Source organism: Sinocyclocheilus grahami, unplaced genomic scaffold, assembly GCF_001515645.1.
Source record: "Sinocyclocheilus grahami isolate Dianchi unplaced genomic scaffold, SAMN03320097.WGS_v1.1 scaffold198.1, whole genome shotgun sequence".
Lineage (NCBI taxonomy): Eukaryota > Metazoa > Chordata > Actinopteri > Cypriniformes > Cyprinidae > Sinocyclocheilus > Sinocyclocheilus grahami.
The window spans coordinates 1,067,007-1,091,452 of NW_015505377.1; the positions used below are offsets into that span (position 1 = coordinate 1,067,007).

The 24,446-nt window shown below is 36.1% G+C and overlaps 3 protein-coding genes across 3 annotated transcripts in view; 2 read left to right on the plus strand and 1 right to left on the minus strand.

Annotated features, from left to right (window-relative positions):
- Positions 1-1,951: 1,951 nt before the first annotated feature.
- On the minus strand, positions 1,952-17,029 carry LOC107595211 (sphingomyelin synthase-related protein 1-like). Its single transcript, XM_016285555.1, has 7 exons — positions 16,871-17,029; positions 10,633-10,946; positions 10,543-10,568; positions 8,474-8,658; positions 7,840-7,957; positions 6,438-6,588; positions 1,952-2,420 (listed from the first exon to the last, which is right to left on the minus strand). Exons 2-7 carry the CDS (start codon positions 10,931-10,933, stop codon positions 2,116-2,118), a joined length of 1,086 nt encoding a protein of 361 aa, XP_016141041.1. The 5' UTR covers positions 10,934-10,946; positions 16,871-17,029; the 3' UTR covers positions 1,952-2,115.
- On the plus strand, positions 13,535-19,780 carry LOC107595212 (dual specificity protein phosphatase 13-like). Its single transcript, XM_016285557.1, has 4 exons — positions 13,535-13,563; positions 15,286-15,390; positions 18,458-18,696; positions 19,373-19,780. The coding sequence occupies exons 1-4, from the start codon at positions 13,535-13,537 to the stop codon at positions 19,555-19,557; spliced, it is 558 nt and encodes a 185-aa protein (XP_016141043.1). The 3' UTR covers positions 19,558-19,780.
- A 2,777-nt stretch (positions 19,781-22,557) lies between these two features.
- LOC107595225 (dual specificity protein phosphatase 13-like) overlaps positions 22,558-24,446 on the plus strand; it is a 23,541-nt gene continuing 21,652 nt past the window's right edge. Inside the window, exons 1-2 of the mRNA XM_016285569.1 lie at positions 22,558-22,828; positions 23,763-23,890. Coding sequence (XP_016141055.1) covers positions 22,793-22,828; positions 23,763-23,890 — 164 coding nt within the window. The 5' untranslated portion in view covers positions 22,558-22,792. The remainder of the gene's footprint in view (positions 22,829-23,762; positions 23,891-24,446) is intronic.

Sequence of the window (24,446 nt, forward strand, 5' to 3'; positions counted from 1 at the left end):
ATTTAACACTATAAATTACAAAATAATAATAATAATATTAAAAGGAACATGAGTTTGTCAGGAGAACGTCATAATGCAAAAAAAATACATATTAATTTAATTTGTATTAAATAAAAAAACATTTGTTCTTGCATTGTGAAGTTGTTTCATGACAAACATGTTTATTGTTATATATATATATATATATATATATATATATATATATATATATATATATATATATATATACATGTGTGAAATGACATTTTGTGAGATTCACTAAAATGCAGGGGACAATTTTAACTCTTAAACAAAGTATTTTCATTTTGTCATCCCATATAAACACTAATACTGCCAAAATAAAGTCTGCACTATGAAAATAGCAACAATAATGGCAATAAGACCAAAATGCAACAATCATAATTCAATTAAAACCATACGGTTTCACACAAAGCCTTTTAAAAGAACAGTAAGACGTTTCATATTGCTTCAAAGGTTGATCATGTCAGTATCTTTACAACACTAAAAATCTGAAACGAGGAATTTACAACATCAAGTATCTACAGTATTATTAGGAAACTAGGTGAAATGAATACTGACTGTCATGCAAACCATTTTAAGAGGTTTCCCAGTCAACAGAAAAAGCAAGACTTTCATAGTTCCAGTTTAGTAGTTTTAGTTTCCGACTTGAAAAAAAATAAGCCAGTATGGGGCACAGAAATCCCTTTAAAGACAACAGCTACTGGAGGAAACCTGTGTGTGTGTATATGTGTGTGTGTGCGTATATGTGTGTGAGTGTGTGCACGTTTTTGTGATTTATGAGGACACAAATTTGTATAATGACATGGGTATGACAGGTATTTCAACGAGAAGATGATTTATGAAGATATTTTGAGTGTCCCCATATTTCAAAAGGCTTATAAATCATTCAGAACGAGTTTTTTTTTAAATATAAAACTGCACAAAGTCTCCTGTGAGGGGTAGGTTTAGGTGTAGGGTTGGTGTAGGGCAATAGAAAATACGGTTTGTACAGTATAAAAACCATTACGTCTATGAAATGTCCTCACAATTCACAAAAACAAATGTGTGCGTGTGTGTGTGTGTGTGTGTGTGTGTGTGAGAGTGTGTGTGTGTGTGTGCGTGTGTGAGTGTGCGTGCGTGTGTATATGTGTGTGAGTGTGTGTGAGAGTGTGTGTGTGTGCGTGCGTGTGTATATGTGTGGGTGTGAGTGTGTGTGTGTGCGTGTGTGAGTGTGCGTGCGTGTGTATATGTGTGTGAGTGTGTGTGAGAGTGTGTGTGTGTGCGTGCGTGTGTATATGTGTGGGTGTGAGTGTGTGTGTGTGCGTGTGTGAGTGTGCGTGCGTGTGTATATGTGTGTGAGTGTGTGTGAGAGTGTGTGTGTGTGCGTGCGTGTGTATATGTGTGGGTGTGAGTGTGTGTGTGTGCGTGTGTGAGTGTGCGTGCGTGTGTATATGTGTGTGAGTGTGTGTGAGAGTGTGTGTGTGTGCGTGCGTGTGTATATGTGTGGGTGTGAGTGTGTGTGTGTGCGTGTGTGAGTGTGCGTGCGTGTGTATATGTGTGTGAGTGTGTGTGAGAGTGTGTGTGTGTGCGTGCGTGTGTATATGTGTGGGTGTGAGTGTGTGTGTGTGCGTGTGTGTGAATGTATTGATCGAGAGCAGAGGTGGACAGAAGTATTTTTACTTTACTCAAGTAAATTTAAAAAGTATCAGTAGTGTTTTTCTCTGGAAAACTTTTACTTCACTACATTCCAAAGCATAATGTTGTACTTTTTACTGCACAGCATTTCGTAAATAAAAGTTGTTGGGTTTGTTTTTTTACCTTTAATAGTGGAGTACAAAAAAGTACTAAATTTTTACTGTTCTTAAGTAAATCTTTGAATTACTTTTACTTGAGTACTAGATTTGTAATGTAATTAAGTATTAAATTATATTTAATATGAAACGTAGTGCAGTAAAAAGTACAATATTATACTTTGGAATGTTGTGAAGTAAAGTTTTTTTTTTAAAGTACTTCTAAAGCAGAGTAAAAATGCTTCACTACTGTCCGCGTCTGGTCAAGAGGTTTTGGCCTCCTCTTCATCATGGCATCTCAAGAATCAGCAGCGTCTGTGGAGAATCAGCCGATGAGGCGTCTGAGGAAGCCGGGGCGAGCGAACGGCCAGCAGTACTCGTTTGGAACAGGTCCGTTAACATTGCACTCGAAGAAGGAGAACATGGGGAACCAGATGCGTGCGCGGCGGCTCTGCTGGTAGGCGCGAGTGTTAGCCAGCGTGTGGTAGTACAGGAAGAGTCTGGTGGTGATGTAGAAGGCGATGAAGACGTCGATGGAGTAGTGCTCGTGTGCTGCCAGGATGAAGAAGATGCCGAACAGGTTGAGGACCCAGGAGAGCGTGTGGATGAAGTTCCAGCTGCGCGGCGTGTCTGCAGACGGAGAGGAGGATCTCAATCACCACAGCAATCAGTAGCTATTAGGGACCTACACTGGTCTCACGGTTCGGTTCGATTACGATTAACATGTCATTGATTCAGTTCAATACGATATCACAATGCACTGCATCCTCAATTTTCTATTTTACTTCACATGTATACAAGTTTGTCAATAAATACAAGAACTGAACCTGACATGGTTTCTCAAGTTAGTGGTATTACCCCCTGCATATTTTATTTGTGCGTGACATGATTTACACACAGCATGCTTACCAGGTTGTTCATAAAAGCCGAAATGTGGCCAGATGTCGGCTTTTAAAGTAGTTGGAGCATTTTTAGTTACTCGTACTCGCATCTCGCCTCCCTCCGCCATTGTATGCTACATTGGATACCCTACATACAAAGCACGTATGCGACAAATGACGTCAGAAAAGCGCCAGTACGTTATAATCGGTTATGGTCTATTACTGAACCGATACCGAATCGTCCTCGTCTGCATCCCGATGCATCGTAGAAACGATTAATTTCGACACCCCTAGTAGCTATGTTTCCATCCACCTATTTATGCACATTTTGGGATATCGCCTAAAAAAGAAAACGCTGGATGGAAACGCCAAGATGAGCATCAATTCTAAAAAATGTATGCGCTCAACTAAGTAGGATAAATTTCTTATCCGGTAAGAAAACATGTGGATAAACTACGATGGAAACACTTTTACTGAATAAATTGCTTAATGCATATCAAAAAAGGCATGACTTTGCGATGGGACAGCATAGAACTGGACCAACCAACGGACCGATCTCATTGCACAGCATCTGAAATGCTAAGTTTTTCATTCTAAAATGCTTGAGTAAAGTCTCGTTAAAGTGCTTCGTTATAATGAACTCCCAGAACTACGTTCCCAAACAGCAGGCTCTGAAAATAAGATAACATGACTGTGTTTCGTCTGCGTGCTCTGAAGCTCGTCATTTATTGTATACAAAAACTATTCTATACAGTACAGCGCCTTCTACTATACTGCAGCAAATGTACTTTTTCTTCATGATATTTAGCGCAAGTTAATTAGAAAGTGATGATTTTCTCCTCTTCATTTGCAAATGTTTTATGCGATATTCCAATTTTGCGCATTTAATTTGTAACTTTGGATGGAAATATAGCTATTGTGTGTCAACTTACACTCGGTGACGAAGAAGTTGAGCATGGTGAGGACGACGGTGTGTCCGCTGAACATGTAATCTCCACACGTCTGCACTCCGGTCAGCGTCATGCCGAAACCGCTCCATATGGCCACGGCTCGCTGCAGCTTCGCCCACATGTCACCGTATATCTGACACGGACATAAATACAGAGAGACGGCTTATTGTGAAAAATGACTTCATTTTCAATAGAGTTTGCAGTCAATAATGTGATAAGTCAAATAAGCATAAAATACACAGCGCACAAATAAGACAAACAGTCTTTTCTCTATAATTTCAGGTATGAATGGAATAATGAACAATATGCTTATTCAACATTTTTCACATTTTGTCTAGGTCATACTTTATTTTAAAAATCACAAGGAAACAAGAAATATTATTCTAAATGAAAGTGTAAAATATTAAACATTAAGGCAGTTATGGTTGTTTTGGTTTTAATTGAAGCCGTTTAAAATAAAAATCATTTCAATACGGTGTTTATTGTATGATAGACAGACAGACAGACAGATAATTTAAGTTATTTTAAAAGTTGAGAACATTTAGAATTACATAATAATAATAATAATATTAAATTAGGATAAATGTGTCATGAAAACAATTTCATAATGCAAAAAAATTATTTATTCAACAAAAATTTTATATATATACACATACTTTTAATTTAAGTTGTTTAAAATAAAAATAATTTTAGTACCATATTTATTTTTACTCTCATTGGAATAAGTATTCAGAAAATGTATAATGACAAAATAATAATAATAATAAAATATTTAAATAAATTGTATTTTAAATTTAAATGTGTTTTATTTTATTTTAAATAAAAAAATGTATTTACAAAAATCTTTATGTAAAAAAAAAAGTGCCAGATTATTGCAGGGCATTGATGAGTTTTTTAAAGCTAATAATTAATTAAATAAAAAATATCTAAAAATTAAAATAAATAATTGTACAATTAAAACCATTAACACTTATAAAAAGATGCAGCATTTGATTTGTTTACCTGTATGTCAAGTGACAATTAAGTGACATCAGCAAACTATGAACATGCAAATGTGTTGTTAAATGATTAAAATATTAGTATTATTTTTATTAATACCTAATATTAATAAAAACGTCAAGGGGAGTCAAATTAAATATTTTAGGATCAAAAATAATTGTGATGAGGCATAGGAACGTTCACTGGAGAAGGAAAACGCTTCTGGGATCTGCTTCTCCATGAAGGACAAATGTAATGCCATCTCATCGTTATGCAGCCTACCTTTCAGAACAGTCTTCGTGTAGTTTACTGGGTTATGGATCAGAGTGAGTGTGTGTGTGTGTGTGTGTGTGTGTGTGTGTGTGTGTGTGTGTGTGTGTGTGTGTGTGTGCTGAGGAAGCCGGGGCGAGCGAACGGCCAGCAGTACTCGTTTGGAACAGGTCCGTTAACATTGCACTCGAAGAAGGAGAACATGGGGAACCAGATGCGTGCGCGGCGGCTCTGCTGGTAGGCGCGAGTGTTAGCCAGCGTGTGGTAGTACAGGAAGAGTCTGGTGGTGATGTAGAAGGCGATGAAGACGTCGATGGAGTAGTGCTCGTGTGCTGCCAGGATGAAGAAGATGCCGAACAGGTTGAGGACCCAGGAGAGCGTGTGGATGAAGTTCCAGCTGCGCGGCGTGTCTGCAGACGGAGAGGAGGATCTCAATCACCACAGCAATCAGTAGCTATTAGGGACCTACACTGGTCTCACGGTTCGGTTCGATTACGATTAACATGTCATTGATTCAGTTCAATACGATATCACAATGCACTGCATCCTCAATTTTCTATTTTACTTCACATGTATACAAGTTTGTCAATAAATACAAGAACTGAACCTGACATGGTTTCTCAAGTTAGTGGTATTACCCCCTGCATATTTTATTTGTGCGTGACATGATTTACACACAGCATGCTTACCAGGTTGTTCATAAAAGCCGAAATGTGGCCAGATGTCGGCTTTTAAAGTAGTTGGAGCATTTTTAGTTACTCGTACTCGCATCTCGCCTCCCTCCGCCATTGTATGCTACATTGGATACCCTACATACAAAGCACGTATGCGACAAATGACGTCAGAAAAGCGCCAGTACGTTATAATCGGTTATGGTCTATTACTGAACCGATACCGAATCGTCCTCGTCTGCATCGCGATGCATCGTAGAAACGGTTAATTTCGACACCCCTAGTAGCTATGTTTCCATCCACCTATTTATGCACATTTTGGGATATCGCCTAAAAAAGAAAACGCTGGATGGAAACGCCAAGATGAGCATCAATTCTAAAAAACGTATGCGCTCAACTAAGTAGGATAAATTTCTTATCCGGTAAGAAAACATTTTACTGAATAAATTGCTTAATGCATATCAAAAAAGGCATGACTTTGCGATGGGACAGCATAGAACTGGACCAACCAACGGACCGATCTCATTGCACAGCATCTGAAATGCTAGTTTTGTCATTCTAAAATGCTTGAGTAAAGTCTCGTTAAAGTGCTTCGTTATAATGAACTCCCAGAACTACGTTCCCAAACAGCAGGCTCTGAAAATAAGATAACATGACTGTGTTTCGTCTGCGTGCTCTGAAGCTCGTCATTTATTGTATACAAAAAATATTCTATACAGTACAGCGCCTTCTACTATACTGCAGCAAATGTACTTTTTCTTCATGATATTTAGCGCAAGTTAATTAGAAAGTGATGATTTTCTCCTCTTCATTTGCAAATGTTTTATGCGATATTCCAATTTTGCGCATTTAATTTGTAACTTTGGATGGAAATATAGCTATTGTGTGTCAACTTACACTCGGTGACGAAGAAGTTGAGCATGGTGAGGACGACGGTGTGTCCGCTGAACATGTAATCTCCACACGTCTGCACTCCGGTCAGCGTCATGCCGAAACCGCTCCATATGGCCACGGCTCGCTGCAGCTTCGCCCACATGTCACCGTATATCTGACACGGACATAAATACAGAGAGACGGCTTATTGTGAAAAATGACTTCATTTTCAATAGAGTTTGCAGTCAATAATGTGATAAGTCAAATAAGCATAAAATACACAGCGCACAAATAAGACAAACAGTCTTTTCTCTATAATTTCAGGTATGAATGGAATAATGAACAATATGCTTATTCAACATTTTTCACATTTTGTCTAGGTCATACTTTATTTTAAAAATCACAAGGAAACAAGAAATATTATTCTAAATGAAAGTGTAAAATATTAAACATTAAGGCAGTTATGGTTGTTTTGGTTTTAATTGAAGCCGTTTAAAATAAAAATCATTTCAATACGGTGTTTATTGTATGATAGACAGACAGACAGACAGATAATTTAAGTTATTTTAAAAGTTGAGAACATTTAGAATTACATAATAATAATAATAATATTAAATTAGGATAAATGTGTCATGAAAACAATTTCATAATGCAAAAAAATTATTTATTCAACAAAAATTTTATATATATACACATACTTTTAATTTAAGTTGTTTAAAATAAAAATAATTTTAGTACCATATTTATTTTTACTCTCATTGGAATAAGTATTCAGAAAATGTATAATGACAAAATAATAATAATAATAAAATATTTAAATAAATTGTATTTTAAATTTAAATGTGTTTTATTTTATTTTAAATAAAAAAATGTATTTACAAAAATCTTTATGTAAAAAAAAAAGTGCCAGATTATTGCAGGGCATTGATGAGTTTTTTAAAGCTAATAATTAATTAAATAAAAAATATCTAAAAATTAAAATAAATAATTGTACAATTAAAACCATTAACACTTATAAAAAGATGCAGCATTTGATTTGTTTACCTGTATGTCAAGTGACAATTAAGTGACATCAGCAAACTATGAACATGCAAATGTGTTGTTAAATGATTAAAATATTAGTATTATTTTTATTAATACCTAATATTAATAAAAACGTCAAGGGGAGTCAAATTAAATATTTTAGGATCAAAAATAATTGTGATGAGGCATAGGAACGTTCACTGGAGAAGGAAAACGCTTCTGGGATCTGCTTCTCCATGAAGGACAAATGTAATGCCATCTCATCGTTATGCAGCCTACCTTTCAGAACAGTCTTCGTGTAGTTTACTGGGTTATGGATCAGAGTGAGTGTGTGTGTGTGTGTGTGTGTGTGTGTGTGTGTGTGTGTGTGTGTGTGTGTGTGTGTGTGTGATGATGTCCGCACCTTCCCAGTGCACTGCAGGTGTTGCCCCGGGACAGAGAGAGACGTCACAAACATAGTGATGCAGCGCAGCATGAAGACCGTCCCCATGAGACTACACAACCGCCTCAACAGGATCGACCTGACAGAAACACAGGGTCAGGGATAAAAGCCTCTTTGATGGCCTGACCTTTGCTTTCTGTGAGCGTCAGATGAAGAGATGCTGCTGCTGTCGGTGTCCAAACCTAATATTCTCAACACACATTCCTGCTACTATTGTGCAGGTTTCATTATTCTACAGGAGAAAAATGTTCGTCTTCATAATCTTTCATTGAAATGTAATAATTCCCTCCACCTCTGAAATGACTTTCATTGCACTACTGTTGGAAATGGTTTGTTTGGACAAGAAAAAAAAAAAAAACACACACCAAGTGATATTTATGCCAAAAGAGACAAATAATTATTTATAATTAATTCCTGAAAATTGTGTATGAGATGTCCCATTTTGGTGTCTTGCCTATGTGCAGGATTTTAGTATTTTATGCAATAAATTACATGCAACAGCTGTAAAACTATATGCATGCATGCATATACTTTGTAAGTATATATTGTGTATAAATGCATGCATATATTATAAATGTGCGCATATGTTTGTTACCTGTGTTTATGAAGCAGCAGAACTAGCAGCCAAACAGAACAGAGGATCACGCCACAGGCCTCAGCCATCGTAAACGCCCAGGGGATTCTGGGTACACTGGAGGGAGAAGAGAAGCAGGTGAAAGGTGATAAAGAGAGACAGAGCCAACAAAACATAATCTTCCTCCAAACAAATGGTGATTTATGCTTTTATTTTATGATGTTTTCATGCTCATCTTCAGCTGTGAACTCTAACCAGGTCCTGTGGTGCATGATTGAGAAAATTATCATCAATGGGTACAGCTCACCATCAGAGCTGCTTACTATTATTTGTGCCACCAGAACCCTCAATCATCAGCAAGCGAAAAAAGAAATAGAGTCAAATGAGTTTTAGGGGTGCTGGAGCATGACTCAAACCTGGCATCATCATATTTCTTAGGCTTTTGATGATATTCCTATGCATTTTCTCTGAAATGGCTTAAAAATGTGAATTTAATGCAATTCCCAAACATTGATTGATGTTAAAAAATCTAAAAAGTTAACTTTTAACAACACTTTCACATGTATACGGTTCTCTAATGACAGTTAATGGTCACGTAACATGCAGGTAAGTAGTTTTAGCAGTTATCTTTTCATTTAAAATTTGAATGTTTTAATTAATTATTAGCTTTTCATCCAATCACCTACCCCAGTTTGCTAAACCTTTATGTTCAAGTCGATTCAAAAAGTCTAATGCAAGAAGCGTTTAAACCGAATTAAAGCAGCTTCTAAAGCAGAATCCTAATGGAAATGTAAAACTGTAAGTGACTGATCTGGGCTGCGTTTCCCAGAAGCCTCGTGAGCTGATCGCAGAGAACCGTGGTGCAAACTGGCTTGTGATTCTTTCAGGAAATACAGCCTTGAGTCTTACGCAATAGAAATAGCGCTAGTCATGTGAAGCAGAAATGCATGACAATATTGGAGAAAACAGGGTTTATCAAGACCAAGTGTTTTTTTTTTTTATTATAAGAAGGCAGACCATGTTTTCTGTAATGCATGTAGAGATACGAGAAAGCCAAATAATTATATTGCCTGCCTTTTAGAACACGCTTTGCATTAGAAAAATTCCTATAATGTCTTAAAATGTTTCACATCAGATGCACACTGTTCACAAACAAAATGGAAAATGCTAGCTGAAATTGCTAACTGCAATGAGATTGGCTGGCTTTATGCAACTTATGGATAATGTGATCTTGCAGTCAGGTTACTTTAAAGAACTTAATACTTTCATTCATTAAGGATGCATTAAATTGATTAGAAGTGCCAGTAAAGACATTTATACATTTTGTTCTTTTGAACTTTCTATTCATCTGTGAATCCTGTGAAATGACCTTCACTGAAATTAAATACAATGCTGCACTATTGAAATTGTCACTCTGGTATAATTTCATCAACTATATTCATCTTGTTTTACAGCTAAAGTTGGTGATATTTTCTTCAATCCTATCAGAATAAATTAATTTACTACATATTTCACTCAAAACTGGAAGTGAACTTGGAAAAGAACCATAACATAGTTTATAACTTGGAAAAGTACCATATATATGTTTATGTATGGATTCAGAAGACTTTAGAATATAGTGCGTGTGTCATATGGGCTGCCTTTTATTATATATTTTTGGGGTCTTTTTTGGAGCTTGACATATTTTTAGCACTAGCACTTAAATTATCGTGCTGTGCTTTAGATGTTTATATAGTAAAACCCCTGAAAGTCCACGTAACATCTATTAAATGCATCTTGTTTTACAGCTGAAGTTGCTGAATTTTCTTCAGTCCCATTAGAACACATTTACGGACTAAATTTTCCACTCAAAACTGGAAAAGTACCATAAACTTAATTTATATAATTTGTGCATACTGTATGGCTTCAGAAGACTTGGAATATAGTGCATAAGTCACATGAACTGCTTTTTATAATACCTTTATGCTGTTTTGTGTGTCTTTTTGGAGCTTGACATTAAAATGATTGTGTTGTGCTTCAGCTGTCTGTAGAGTAAAGCACTTGAAGTCATTCTCTCTAAAGTAAACGCCTCCTAAAAATTAGGATTTTACCGTTACACAAGTACAGTCCATTCCACCTGCACAACATAAAACACACAAAACTGGCAACAAACTTGACAAAAACAGGAACAGAAAGAGCACCTGCGCTGTTCTGAGGCGAGTGTCCGTCGTAGGACAGACCGAGCTCCTCTAATACGTCTGCGTTCTGCTTCTGCAGCTTCCGGAGAGAAACCATCAGCCGTTTAATGTCTCCCAGGACCTTGAGCTCCAGCGGAGGAGAGCGCAGGTCGTACTCGCTCAGCGTCAGCAGGCTGGTTCCGTCCAGACGGTGTTTGTTACACAGCAGGTCCACGTAATCGCAGAAGCCCTCTTCACGCAGCCAGCGGCCCACGTGCTTCGGGGTCCAGTGCCGGACACTAGCGGCCATCTCTCGCTCGCGCATGCTCTCACAGGACCTGAAGACAGAAACACCAAGACTAAGAAGCCAGCAACTTGTGTGTCATACACAGTAAGATTTCTAATGTTTTTTTTTTAAAGAACTCTCTTCTGCTCACCAAGCCTGCATTTATTTGATCCAAAATACAGCAAAAGCAGTAATATTGTGATATATTTTGACTATTTAAAAATAACTGTTTTCTATGTGAATGTGTTAAACTGTAATATATTTCTGTGATGCCCAGCTGTATTTTCAGCATCATTACTCCAGTGTCACATGATCTTCAGAAATCATTCTAATATGCTGATTTGCTGTTCAAGAAATATTTTTTTAATGATTATTATCAATATTGAAAACAGTTGAGTAAATTTTTTTTTTACAGGATTCTTTGATGAACAGAAAGACCCAAAGATCAGCATTAATCTGAAATAAAAACGTTTTTGTAACATTATACACTATACCATTCAAAAGCTTAGAGTCAGTATAATTTTTGTTGTTGTTGTTGGGGTGAAATTATAGAAATTAATACTTTTATTTAGCAAGGATGCTTTAAATTGATCAAAAGTGACGATAAAGACATTTATAATGTAACAAAAGATTTCTATTTCAGATAAATGCTGTTCTTCTGAACTTTCTATTCATCAAAGAAACCTGAAAAAATTCTACTCAGCTGTTTTCAACATAATAATAATAAATGTTTTTAGAGCTGCAAATCAGCATATTAGAATGATTTCTGAAGGATCACGTGACACTGAAGACTGGAGGAATGATGCTGAAAATACAACTGCACATCACAGAAATACATTACAGTTTAACATATATTCAAATAGAAAACAGTTACTTTAAATTGTAAAAATATTTCACAATATTACTGCTTTTGCTGTATTTTGGATCAAATAAATGCAGGCTTGGTGAGCAGAAGAGACTTTTTAAAAAAACGTTTGACTGGTGGTGAATATGTAAATAACAATAACATAGAATGAGCTATTCTTCATCCTTGCACCACCTGCTTCTTCATACTTTTGAGTTGCACATCACATCCAGATGTAAACTAGCACATATGCTGATACCCGAGTAAAACAGGCCACATTCACAGCATAAGATCTCATGATCGTGCACTACTACGCATTTGAAGCACTGAACCCTGCTTTGCTTCTTGGCTTGAGCTTTGATTATCTGGCCAGTAACCAACTCATTCATTAAGGAACCGCCTGAGTATGCTGTATTTTTTAGACGTGAAAAACTGCCTGTGCCCGATGAACTGTGTGGCGAAAACAATGAAAAATGCCAAATTTGAAAGAGTAGATGCAATTGTTTTGAGAATAAATTGCAACACACAGCTGAATACTGCCTGAAGTCTTCTAGTTATTGCCCCTGCTAGCACTGAAACTCATTACATTTGTAAGATTTCTTCATATGCTCCTGCTGTTTATTAAAACCAGGACGTTTTACTGACATGATGTCTGAAGCTTGCTCGGCCAAAAACAAGTAATTTCATTCATTTTGTTAGTTTATGCCGAGTTGAAAAAAATTGAACACATTCACATATGCCATCTTTGATCATATTCCGAATTATGAAATAGTTATAATGCAGCCTGAGATAATTATGATTCCATGTTGCTACTGTGTTCTGGTCCAAGTCATTTTGTTCATTTGTCACGTGAACAATTTCATGAAGATCAGACTTTGCATTGACAAATTATAGGTCAATTACTTAGTATGGAAAAAAATGTATTTGCTCATAAATGCAAAAAAAAAATAAAAAATTATAAAAGAGAAAATAAAAATAAAGAAAAATACAAAGAAAAAAATTAAAATGTAATTTAGCAGACATTTTGAAAGCACTGATTCTCAACCATAAGGGGCTCTCAAGACTTAAAATGATTTAAAATAAGACAAAACAAGCATTAAAATAAGCTAAAATAACTAAGATATTTCTTATTTTAATTCAACCCCTTAATACCTGTTTTTGCGTTTGAAGAACTATGTGTCTTGGGAAAACTTGGATATATGTGGTAGTTTAATTTTAAAGGGGTCATATGATGCGATTTCAAGTTTTCCTTTCTCTTTGGAGTGTTACAAGCTGATTGTGCATAGATAAGATCCCTGAAGTTGCAAAGACTAAAGTCTCAAAACCAAAGAGATATTCTTTATCAAAGTTAAGACTCTGCCACGCCCCCCTAAAACGGCTCGTTCTAACACGCCCCCACATATCTACCTCACTATGTGGAAATATTAGCATAATGCCGCCCAAATGTTACTACGCATTTGAAGCACTGAACCCTGCTTTGCTTCTTGGCTTGAGCTTTGATTATCTGGCCAGTAACCAACTCATTCATTAAGGAACCGCCTGAGTATGCTGTATTTTTTAGACGTGAAAAACTGCCTGTGCCCGATGAACTGTGTGGCGAAAACAATGAAAAATGCCAAATTTGAAAGAGTAGATGCTGTAGATGCAATTGTTTTGAGAATGAATTGCAACACACAGCTGAATACTGCCTGAAGTCTTCTAGTTATTGCCCCTGCTAGCACTGAAACTCATTACATTTGTAAGATTTCTTCATATGCTCCTGCTGTTTATTAAAACCAGGACGTTTTACTGACATGATGTCTGAAGCTTGCTCGGCCAAAAACAAGTAATTTCATTCATTTTGTTAGTTTATGCCGAGTTGAAAAAAATTGAACACATTCACATATGCCATCTTTGATCATATTCCGAATTATGAAATAGTTATAATGCAGCCTGAGATAATTATGATTCCATGTTGCTACTGTGTTCTGGTCCAAGTCATTTTGTTCATTTGTCACGTGAACAATTTCATGAAGATCAGACTTTGCATTGACAAATTATAGGTCAATTACTTAGTATGGAAAAAAATGTATTTGCTCATAAATGCAAAAAAAAAATAAAAAATTATAAAAGAGAAAATAAAAATAAAGAAAAATACAAAGAAAAAAATTAAAATGTAATTTAGCAGACATTTTGAAAGCACTGATTCTCAACCATAAGGGGCTCTCAAGACTTAAAATGATTTAAAATAAGACAAAACAAGCATTAAAATAAGCTAAAATAACTAAGATATTTCTTATTTTAATTCAACCCCTTAATACCTGTTTTTGCGTTTGAAGAACTATGTGTCTTGGGAAAACTTGGATATATGTGGTAGTTTAATTTTAAAGGGGTCATATGATGCGATTTCAAGTTGTTCTTTCTCTTTGGAGTGTTACAAGCTGATTGTGCATAGATAAGATCCCTGAAGTTGCAAAGACTAAAGTCTCAAAACCAAAGAGATATTCTTTATCAAAGTTAAGACTCTGCCACGCCCTCCTAAAACGGCTCGTTCTAACACGCCCCCACATATCTACCTCACTATGTGGAAATATTAGCATAATGCGCCCAAATGTGCACGCAAAGAAAGAAGGACAAAATAATGATCTTTAAAAAAGCATCACATGACCCCTTTAAGTGTGATTTCTAGACCTGTACAGTCATGTTAATTTATTTAACACGGTAAAAAGAATTCCACCTACAGAGTTCACATGCTGCCTTAATTTTTTTGAGTAATCAAATTGGCTGTACAAGTCATTTCAACTTAAATTGCATTAAATTTACTTTAAAAAAAAAAAACTTACTTAAAAAATGAAGTTGAAATTGGTTAATTATTTTAAATAGTTAAAGAAATATATTCTTGATCAAAGAAATAATAATAACATAACAACAAAAAAATTTGACTTATTAATCACATAGTTTGTTACAGTGTTAAGGGCAATTCTTGTTATGCCAATGTGCAGCATATATATATATATATATAATTTTTTTTTTTTTTTTATTCAGGTAGAAATAGCGAGTAAAAATATTTGTACTCGTTTACCCAGTAAATCATGCACGACTGGAAAACTAATGCAAGTTCATTATTTAAAAAGAATCCAGAAAAACATTCCGGAATCCTGGAACTTAATGGTCAGAAACTATGACTGCCGGCCTTCAATTATTGTTATGGACAAAAGGAGACAAAAAGGTCAAGAACCGCTGGCATAGAAAGAGTTCAAAAAGTAGGTCTGAATACATCTTGTTCTGTTCTGAATCTCGGTTCATTAGCTCTCAGAAAACACTCTTTCACCTCTGGACGTCTGCTGTTAGCTCTGCTCCGAAGCAACAGATCTGTAATGCTTAGAAACACAACCACACTTACACAAACTACTTTCCACCCAATATAACGTTTCATTTTAACACACCACAGGAACAGAAACAGCTCTTTTTTTTTGCTGACGTCTCACTCACAGATGAAACACTGAGCTGTTTGTGCTGGCATCAGTGTAAGATGTGATGAAACATCCTCTTTTCCTGATTGAAACAGCCACAGATCCACTGACACATCAGTGAAACACCGCTGCACGCAGAGGAAACCCTCACAGCTCAGCAGCACATGTGTTGACCGACCGTCTAACAGCTTTGCATCAGCGTGCGTCCTCAGTCTTATGACAGTGCAGTGACTTTATAGTCTTTTTCTCCCCAAAAGAAGACGCTAAACACAGCTTTAGGCACATGCAATACAGAGATGCATGTGAAATCACATCTGAACATGTGCATGTCTGTATCAGACTTTGCATAGTTTGCATAACAAATCAGTAAGTAAAGAGTAAACATCATATTTAAAATGTCAGAAAATGACCTTCACTGAAATAAAGACAGTGACCGCACTATTGCAGTTGTCACTGGTGTTATTTTATCAAACTTCAAACTTCATTCTAGAACAAGTCAAGTTGCTGATAATAAACATTATTTTTCAATCCCATCAGAATAAATGTATTTACTACTTATTTTACTCAAAATTGGAAAGGAATTTAGAAAAGTATACCATAAAAGTAGATCATATAATTTGTACGGCTCCAGGAAAATAGTGCATAAAAAAAGTTAACCGCAACTTTTATCTCACAATTTGCATTTCTGAAAAAAAAACTGAACTGTGAGATACAAACTCAGAACTGCGACACATAAACTCACATTTCTGAGGGAAAAAAAGTCTGAATTGTGGGTTTATTACTTGCATTTGATAAAGGAAACCTGAAATTCTGAGAACAGAAGTCTAAATTGTGAGATATAAAGTTGCAATGCAAGAAAAAGAAGTCAAGTTGCAATTACCTTTTTTATTTGTTATTCTGTGGGGGAAGCTAATGTAAAATGTAAAGTCTAATTATAACCTTTCATTCCAGTTAAGACTAATTAGTCCGCTAGTCATTCACTCAAACCGACTTGATTTTTAAAATATGTACTTTTGCACATTAACATTATCACAGCAGAAGCCACGCCCAACGCTGTCGAACCAACATGTGGCCACGCCCACACTAGCCACGCCCACTGCTAACCACGCCCCCGCCGCAAAGCTTAATAAGGCCGCGTTATCAGCCGCAAGAAAACAACAGTGAAGTAATATGAGCCTGTTAGTACCCTTAGGTATAATTATGTCTCTCAACTCGTTACACTAAGGACTTTAATCAAGCTTGCTGATAAGGAACCTGTTAGAATAACACTGGATGTGTCTCAAAACCTAGTGAGCTGTCTACTTAGAAAGCATTTTACACAAAATGTTGTTTAACTAGGTTAGATTAACTAGATGTAACAACTGATTTGTGATATCTGAAGCTGACTTAAATCCTTAAATGAACGTCTGACTGAGGTAAACGAGGCTTATAATCATAACAAAATATTAAAAATCACTAAATGACATGAATATTCAGTGTGTCACTTTAAATCCGCAAATGCCTTTGAATAAAGACACTACATGACTAACATTTCTCACTCAGACCTATCACAACAATAAAAAATGAAAATAGAACCTGAAATTGGATTCATACGCCAGTTACAATTCATCACTCTAGTATTATTATGATATTTCAGAGTGTGTTAGCATGCTAGCGGTTAGCCTGCTGCGCTTCACTTACGTTACACATCAGATTCTTCGGTCCGAATCGCGATAAATCTCCTAAATGCCACTCTGTCGGGACGTTTGTGGTAAATCATCGCGCCCTGACACGGCTAGACGAGCACAGTCGAGCTGACAGCTGCGTGTGGAAGTGTGTTTCAGTTTCAGTGTGTAAATACCGCAGATGAGGTCACTTCCTCTTCCACAGCGACATCCGCTGGCCAGCGGTGGAATTACAGCGCTTTTATTCAGAGCGCTGCTGGGTTTCTCATGGCTTTAAAGGGGTCATATGAAGCGATTTCAAGCTTTCCTTTCTCTTTGGAGTGTTACAAGCTGATTGTGCATAGATAAGATCCCTGAAGTTGCAAAGACTAAAGTCTCAAAACCAAAGAGATATTCTTTATCAAAGTTAAGACTCTGCCACGCCCCCCTAAAACGGCTCGTTCTAACACGCCCCCACATATCTACCTCACTATGTGGGAATATTTGCATAATGCGCCCAAATGTGCAGCAAAGAAAGAAGGCGTGGTTTCAGTAACAGCAGTTAGTGTTGAAGCAGCATGTCAGGGAGACGCTGTGTGTTTCTAGACGAAAGCTAAAGCACTTTATTTGGTCTTCCGGAAGTAGATGCATTTAGGAATCTTTAAGATCACTTACAACAGAACAGCAATGCATTTTATGGACGACCGTTTCGTGAACCGAGGAGAGGAGGTCATTCTGACTTTGCTTTGACAATCTGGCGCTTCTGAATCTGCTACTGTTTGTTATTAGTTTAAGTATTTGCTATTGACTGTACAAATGCAGAATTTTGTGCAGCGCAGAGTAATGTGTCGAGTGTGTGTGTGTGTGAGTGAGAGAGGGGAACAGGGTCACATCACAGGAGAGTGAACTGTCTGTCAGGAATCATAGCACGTCAGCTGTCTTAACCACGGCTTGTGTACTGCATCATCACTGTGTCTGTCACGCGACTCGGTTCCCCTTTCGGGCTCTGTCTTTACATTTATTTAGAAAGATGAAGCTCGTGATTATGGTAAGGGACGTTACATTTCCGACGAGTGCTTGCGGTGTTCAGCCAATCACAATGCACTATATATATATATATATATATATATATATATATAATAATTAAAGTTTTAGTGTGTATATATAAAGTAATATACTTTAAAATATTTTATATTATTATATAGTTAATGAATGTTTTAACAGTTTTTAATTTTATATTATATTTTTATATTTATATTAGTTATTTTAGTACATCAAGTAAAAGTGTGTGTGTGTGTGTATCAATAAAACTAATATAACTGTTGAATTGTAAGCTGTGTTTCAAACATAATGTGCCTACCTAGCTAGACAGCATTTTTGGCCAGCACTTTTTGCAGTTCTGCACTTTTCAAATCCACATAACATGCCCAGAAATGCTGTGTGTGTACAATGCCAAACAATATAAAGCTGAATGTAGAAGAATATTTTTTTTCCTTTTTCATAATCGTACACCACATTAACCTCTCAGCAGCATTTTGTCAGAAACTTATTTTCTAGATGAGTTTGATTTTATGGGGATCATAAAGAATCGGCGTGCTCTGGGGCCCGTCTGATGCTTTAACAGCTGTATATTACTGATCTGCAGGTCTGTGGCCAACGATCGCTTCAGTGTGTGGAAGCTGGGCATCACTCGTGTCCTGAACGCCGCTCACGGGAAGATGCACTGCCAGGGCAGCCACCAGTTTTACGGCTCAACAGTCGAGTATTACGGCGTCCCCGCTGACGATTCACCATCGTTTAACTTGTCGGTTTATTTTCACCCCTGCGCTGATTATATAAAGGAGGTTCTCAGTTCTCCAGGAGGTAAAACTGTAAAAAAGCTTGGGTTTACACTCTTAAAAATAAAGGTGCTTCACGATGCCATAGAAGAAGCTTTTTGTCTAAATGGTTCCATAAAGAACCTTTAACATCTGAAGAACCTTTCTGTTTCACAAAAGCTTCTTTGTGGCAAAAGAAGGTTCTACAGATTATACAAAGGTAAGAAAGAGATGCTTCTTTAAAGAACCTTTGACTGCAACTTACAAATGAGGACAATGGAAGCAATCAAAATCAATAAAAGAGCAGTGATATGCAAGTGCTATAACAAATCACAGTTAACTTTAAATAAATAAAAAGCAAACAGACAGAATAGAAACAGAATAGAGCAAGCTAGTGTTAGAGGCCTTTTTTGCTTTTGTTAATTGTATAATAAATAAAAAGAAAACAAATAGATAGAATACAAAAAGATTAGAGAAGCTAGTGTTAGTTTTTTAAAGAATAGAATTAGAATAGAGAGTGCTAGAGTTAAATAAAGATGGAAGAGTTGTGTTTTTAGCCGATTCTTGAAAAGAAATTGAAAAATCTAAGTTGAAAATGTAGGCCTGCAAACTATAAATGTTATTCTGTTCGACAAGCTTAAATCCTCAAATCCAAGCCGAGATGGTCAGATTTCATGTTTGAGGGCTATAGATATAACATGTCCTTCTGTTGTTGTCTGCAGAGCGTGTTCTGGTTCACTGCGCGGTCGGTGTGAGTCGCTCGGCGTCTCTGGTTCTGGCTTATCTCATGGTACACCAGCATCTTTCTCTGCTGGAGGCTATTAAAGCGGTCAAACAGCACCGCTGGATCTTCCCAAACCGAGGCTTTCTCAAACAGCTGCGGGCTCTGGATGCGACTCTACGCTGATCTGAATGCTGCAGATGAACACCAACAACATTCCAGCAGCACCAGCCGGTGTCAGACTGTCTTTAGAAGAGGACTCAAGTACATGTTACACTCTTTAAAATACAAGTTCCTAAAAGGGTTCTCGCAGAAATGCCATAGAAGATGCATTTTGGGGTCCCCAAAGATCCTTTCAGCGAGCAGTTCTTAATTCAACCGTTTTTAGTGTGAATAGAATCTAAAGAACATTTTTCCACTATAAAGAACCTTTTGTTCAATTGAAATGTTCCATGGATGTGAAAGGTTCTATATGGAACCATCAACACCAATAAAGAACCTTTGTTTTTAAGAGTGCAAGATTAGTAGTCAAATGTCATTAATTACTTAAGATTTATTATATTTAAATGTAAAAGTCTCCATTATTATTATTATTATCATATATATTTTTTTGTTATTATCATTAAAGCATTATCATTTTTTATTTAGTTGGGTGTTTTGTTATATTTGCCCACAGCCAGATTGATTGATTTGTTTATTTATTTATTGTGGCTTTAATCAAACTCTTTAGAATATTTCAAAATTTCACTATAATCAAAAAAATTATAATAATAAAAGTTCTGTAGATAAAAAGTTTATATAGAGAAATAAATAAATAATATATATATATTTATTTTTTCACTGGCATGACCAAATGTTTATTATAATATTTCGTAATTTCCCTCAATAATTCATCCATTAAAGAAAATGTGGTCATTATTTACTCCATGTCATGTTTACTTTATGTCGTTACAAAACTGTGTAAATGAAATTTATGTTTGGCTGTTTTGTTATATTTGCCCACAGATATTTATTTATTTATTTGTTTGCTCATTTTTATTTATTTATGCATTTATTTGTTTGTTTTTTGTTTGTTCATTCACTCCGTTTTTTAATCTGGCATTACCAACATTTTAGAATAATATTTCTAATATTTTTTTAAAAATCCCTCAATAATAATTTGCCCAAAAAAAGAACATTCTGTCATTATTTACTCACCCTCATATCGTTACAAGTCATTTTTCTTCATATTTATTTTAGTTTTGTACATTTGGATGTTTTGTTATATTTGCTCTCAGATAATTATTCATTCATTTTTTTACTGGCATTACCAAAATGTTTAGAATAATATTTCTTATATTTCAAAATGTACTCACTCTCACGTCGTTCCACACCTATGTGCTGTTATTTTATCTGTGAAAAACAACAGGATATTTTTTTAATATCTTAATTTCTGTATGCATAGAGTTTATAATGTCTGTTAATCTACAAAAAGCAGAGCTGCATGATTTACAATGCATCAGTTTCTGAATCTGAATGCAAAAGTGAAAAAGATTTCCGAAGATTATCAGTGAATAATGACTTCAATATTGTATGCCTTTTTGGAGTTTGACAGATGTTCTCATTATAAACTATGAAGGAGGGTATCCAGATCAGATCTGTCTGTTTGCAGTGGATTTGTGGAGTGTGTGAGTGTGTCTCTGTGAGTAAGACTATCTGCTCACTGAAGCACTAAACTGTTGTGTGGGATCATTATAAACACGCTCTCTTCATCTTTTGGCAGGTAATTCAGGAAAGAAGCGATGGCCCGTAAATATAGTAGGAAAGAGTATCTGTCAGTCAAGGACCTGGAGAAAGTTTTGGACTCGTGTAAGTTAAACTTGCACCAAATCGATGAGGTCTGGCCAAACCTGTACATCGGGAACGTGTGAGTACGAGCTGCTCAAGTCTTCGGTTTGACAACTAAAAATCATATTCATATCTCTATCACGACATGCCTCTGCACGCGGCCATACGGCGCATCATCCAGAAACGAGCCATCTATCCCAACAGGAACTTCCTGGCTCTGCTGCTGGACCTGGACCTGCAGAGGAAGAAGAAGCACAGACGATGTGTCCTGCTCTGAGCAAACAGCTACAGGACTGATCACGTGATGAATGATCGTAACACTGCGTCCTAACCAGGCCACATGTGATAAGTGCTTTGATTCGCCACACTGAAAGCGAAAACAGAAATGCAATCAATATGTGATGCTTACAGTAACGTGGAGCTGGAATTTGGACCAATGAGATCTGATTGTTGGCGGAGCTTATGCAAAAGAAAAAGTTATTTTCTTTTCTTAAAGGAATAGTTTACCATAAAATGAAAATTGGCTGAATATGTCCTCACCCTCAGGTCATCCAAGATGTAGATGAGTTTGTTTCTTCATCAGATTTGGAGAAATGTAGCACTACATCACTTGCTCAGCAATGGATGCTCTGCAGTGAATGGGTGCCGTCAGAATGAGAGTCCAAACAGCTGATAAAAACATCACAGTAATCCACAGCACTCCAGTCCATCAGCTAACATCTTCAATGTCTATGCACTTTCAGAGAGTATATACACAGTATGATACAGAGAGATCGTCGGTGAAAGGAGAAAAGGGTTTGCTATAAATCTGATTTAAAAAACAAAAACAAAAAAACAGATATATCAAGCAATTTGACTTAATGCCATGACTTTATATTTTACTGTACATTTTATTTCTGTAGTTTTATACACAAGTGAGTTCATTTGCTTTGCTGGAAAGCTGCTTTTTACTGGAGTAATGATGCAAAAGTTTTGCATCACAAGAATAAATTATATTTTAAATTATATTAAAATAGAAAATGGTTATTTTCAATTGTAATAATATCTTACAATATTACTGTTTTTCTGTATTTTTGCGACTCTAAAGAACTTTAAAGAATAAGAGACTTTAAAAAACAATACAAATCTTATTGACCATATATATATATATATATATACACAGTGTATATACACTGTGTGTGTGTGTGTGTATACTGTATATATATATAATGAAATAAACTATTTATATATTTAGCAGAGCAAATGAAGTCCCTTGTGTTGAGGGTGAAGTGTTGACTTTGAGAGCTGATGTATTTTTATCTTGCCGCTGTGGGAATGAGCTTGTCTAATTTGAGACGCTGTTACTCGGACACAGACGAGGGCGACTGCAGTGTGTGGAAATGAGCAGAATCTTCTCTCTGTCTGGAGAGTCTATATTGGGTTATAATCAGTGTGATATTACTGAGGATCTTCTCACCAGATGATCTTATATGGTTTCTTCTGTGGTGCTTCCCGATCAGGATCCTGAAGAAAGAGTGTTTAGAGCCACATGAATCAGATTATAAATATAAATAGATAAAGTCATCAGCGTGAACAACACGCCACACACACACGCATGCACACACACCGACGAGCTGTTCCTCAACACACCGTGAGTCTGTTTGTGCTTGAAAATATCTTTTAGATTTATTCAGATAGATTCATTATATGTATTGGTTATATTGAGGTTTACTGAATAATATTTGAATTGCAATGTGTAAAACTGTTATTTGATCACATGCATGCTCGACTGAGACTTAATAATGGCACTTTAACACAAGAAAATGAACAGGATATTCATAAAGAGATAAAGTTAGTCATTGCTCATTGATGGATTCACTATTAGCTTACATGAGGGTGTCAACTTGAAAATAAGTTAAATATTTTAAACCAAATGTTTGATGTTAAAGTTGTTTGTATCATTTTATTAGATTTTTTATTATTAAGGTGTGGCAAACCAAATAATACCACAACACATAGGTTGGTAATACATAATTGGTAATACTTTGTTTTGCACAGTGTTCAGAGTTTTTTTTTAAAAATATGTCTACATAGATTTTATTAATTGTTATTTCAATTTTAGTTGTGGTTATTTTGGCAACTAGCTGAAAAATATATATTAAAAAAATGTATTTAATTTTTTCATTATTTTTAATTTTTAATAATTCATACATTCTGCTTCAATTAATTATTAAAACAAAAATTAAAACATACCTTTGTGTTGTTTATGTGACCATGTGGCTTTCTTTTCCCATGGCACATAAAATAAGACGAGTTTTGCAGAAAGTCTGAGCTGGCGCTTTTCGTAAATTCAAGGTGTACAGTGGGCTACTGAACTCTGAAACGGACAAAAATAGCATAATAAAGCAGCATTAACGTCTATTCTTCTGTCTTACAATACAATACATTTCATATGTGCTTGCATATATTCAAACTTATGCGACTGTTGACAAGATGCAAGAGAACCAAAAGTGCCTGCTGTGTGCCATCATAAATGACATTTTCACTTTGACCTCCTGGTGTTGGTTTGGTCTCTCGTTGAGCAGCGGCGGTGGGCCGACATGCCCCGCTACGAGACTCCTCCAGCCTCTGAGCTCCAGAGACTCCTGTGGGTCAAAGCTGGAACCAGCGGCCATCTGGACGAGGTCAGGCCTGGAATATACATCGGAGACATGTAAGATGCTTTTCTTTTTCTGAACACATTTTCTACACTGTAGAACACTGTTACAAGAAAATACTATTTCAGTCTTTCTACTTTAAATTTTCATATTTAAATTCTTTGCAATATTTGTGAAATTTACTAGCAATTTCTGAGTAAAAACTGTTTCTACATCCATTTTCTTTTTCAGTGTACTACTATGAAAATGATTCATATTCATTCCTTAGTTTAAGAAGATACCACACTCTAAAAATTAAAAAGGGACAAACCCAGCTATTGGGTTGTTTTGACCCAATAGCTATGTCTAAACAACCCAACAGTTGGGTCAAAACAACCCAATAGCTGGGTCAAAACAACTCAACCGCTGGGTCTAAACAACCCAACAGTTGGGTCAAAACAACCCAATAGCTGGGTCAAAACAACTCAACCGCTGGGTCTAAACAACCCAATAGCTGGGTCAAAACAACTCAACCGCTGGGTCAAAACAACCCAACAGCTTGGTCAAAACAACCCAATAGCAGAGTCAAAACAACCCAAAAGCTGGGTCAAAACAACCCAACAGCTGGGTCAA

Bases quoted from the DNA above. Each gene is read 5' to 3' on its own strand.
- LOC107595211 (XM_016285555.1), bottom strand. From the start codon at position 10,933: ATGCGCGAGCGAGAGATGGCCGCTAGTGTCCGGCACTGGACCCCGAAG. The intron at 8,659-10,542 runs GTAAAATCCTAA...ATAAAATAAAAG, and splicing joins TGGACTGTACTTGTGTAACG to CATAAATCACCATTTGTTTG. The intron at 7,958-8,473 runs GTAACAAACATA...TGTTTCTGTCAG, and splicing joins CTGCTGCTTCATAAACACAG to GTCGATCCTGTTGAGGCGGT.
- LOC107595212 (XM_016285557.1), top strand. From the start codon at position 13,535: ATGTCTGAAGCTTGCTCGGCCAAAAACAA. The intron at 15,391-18,457 runs GTGCGTCCTCAG...ATGCTTTAACAG, and splicing joins TCTAACAGCTTTGCATCAGC to CTGTATATTACTGATCTGCA. The intron at 18,697-19,372 runs GTAAAACTGTAA...TGTTGTCTGCAG, and splicing joins GGTTCTCAGTTCTCCAGGAG to AGCGTGTTCTGGTTCACTGC.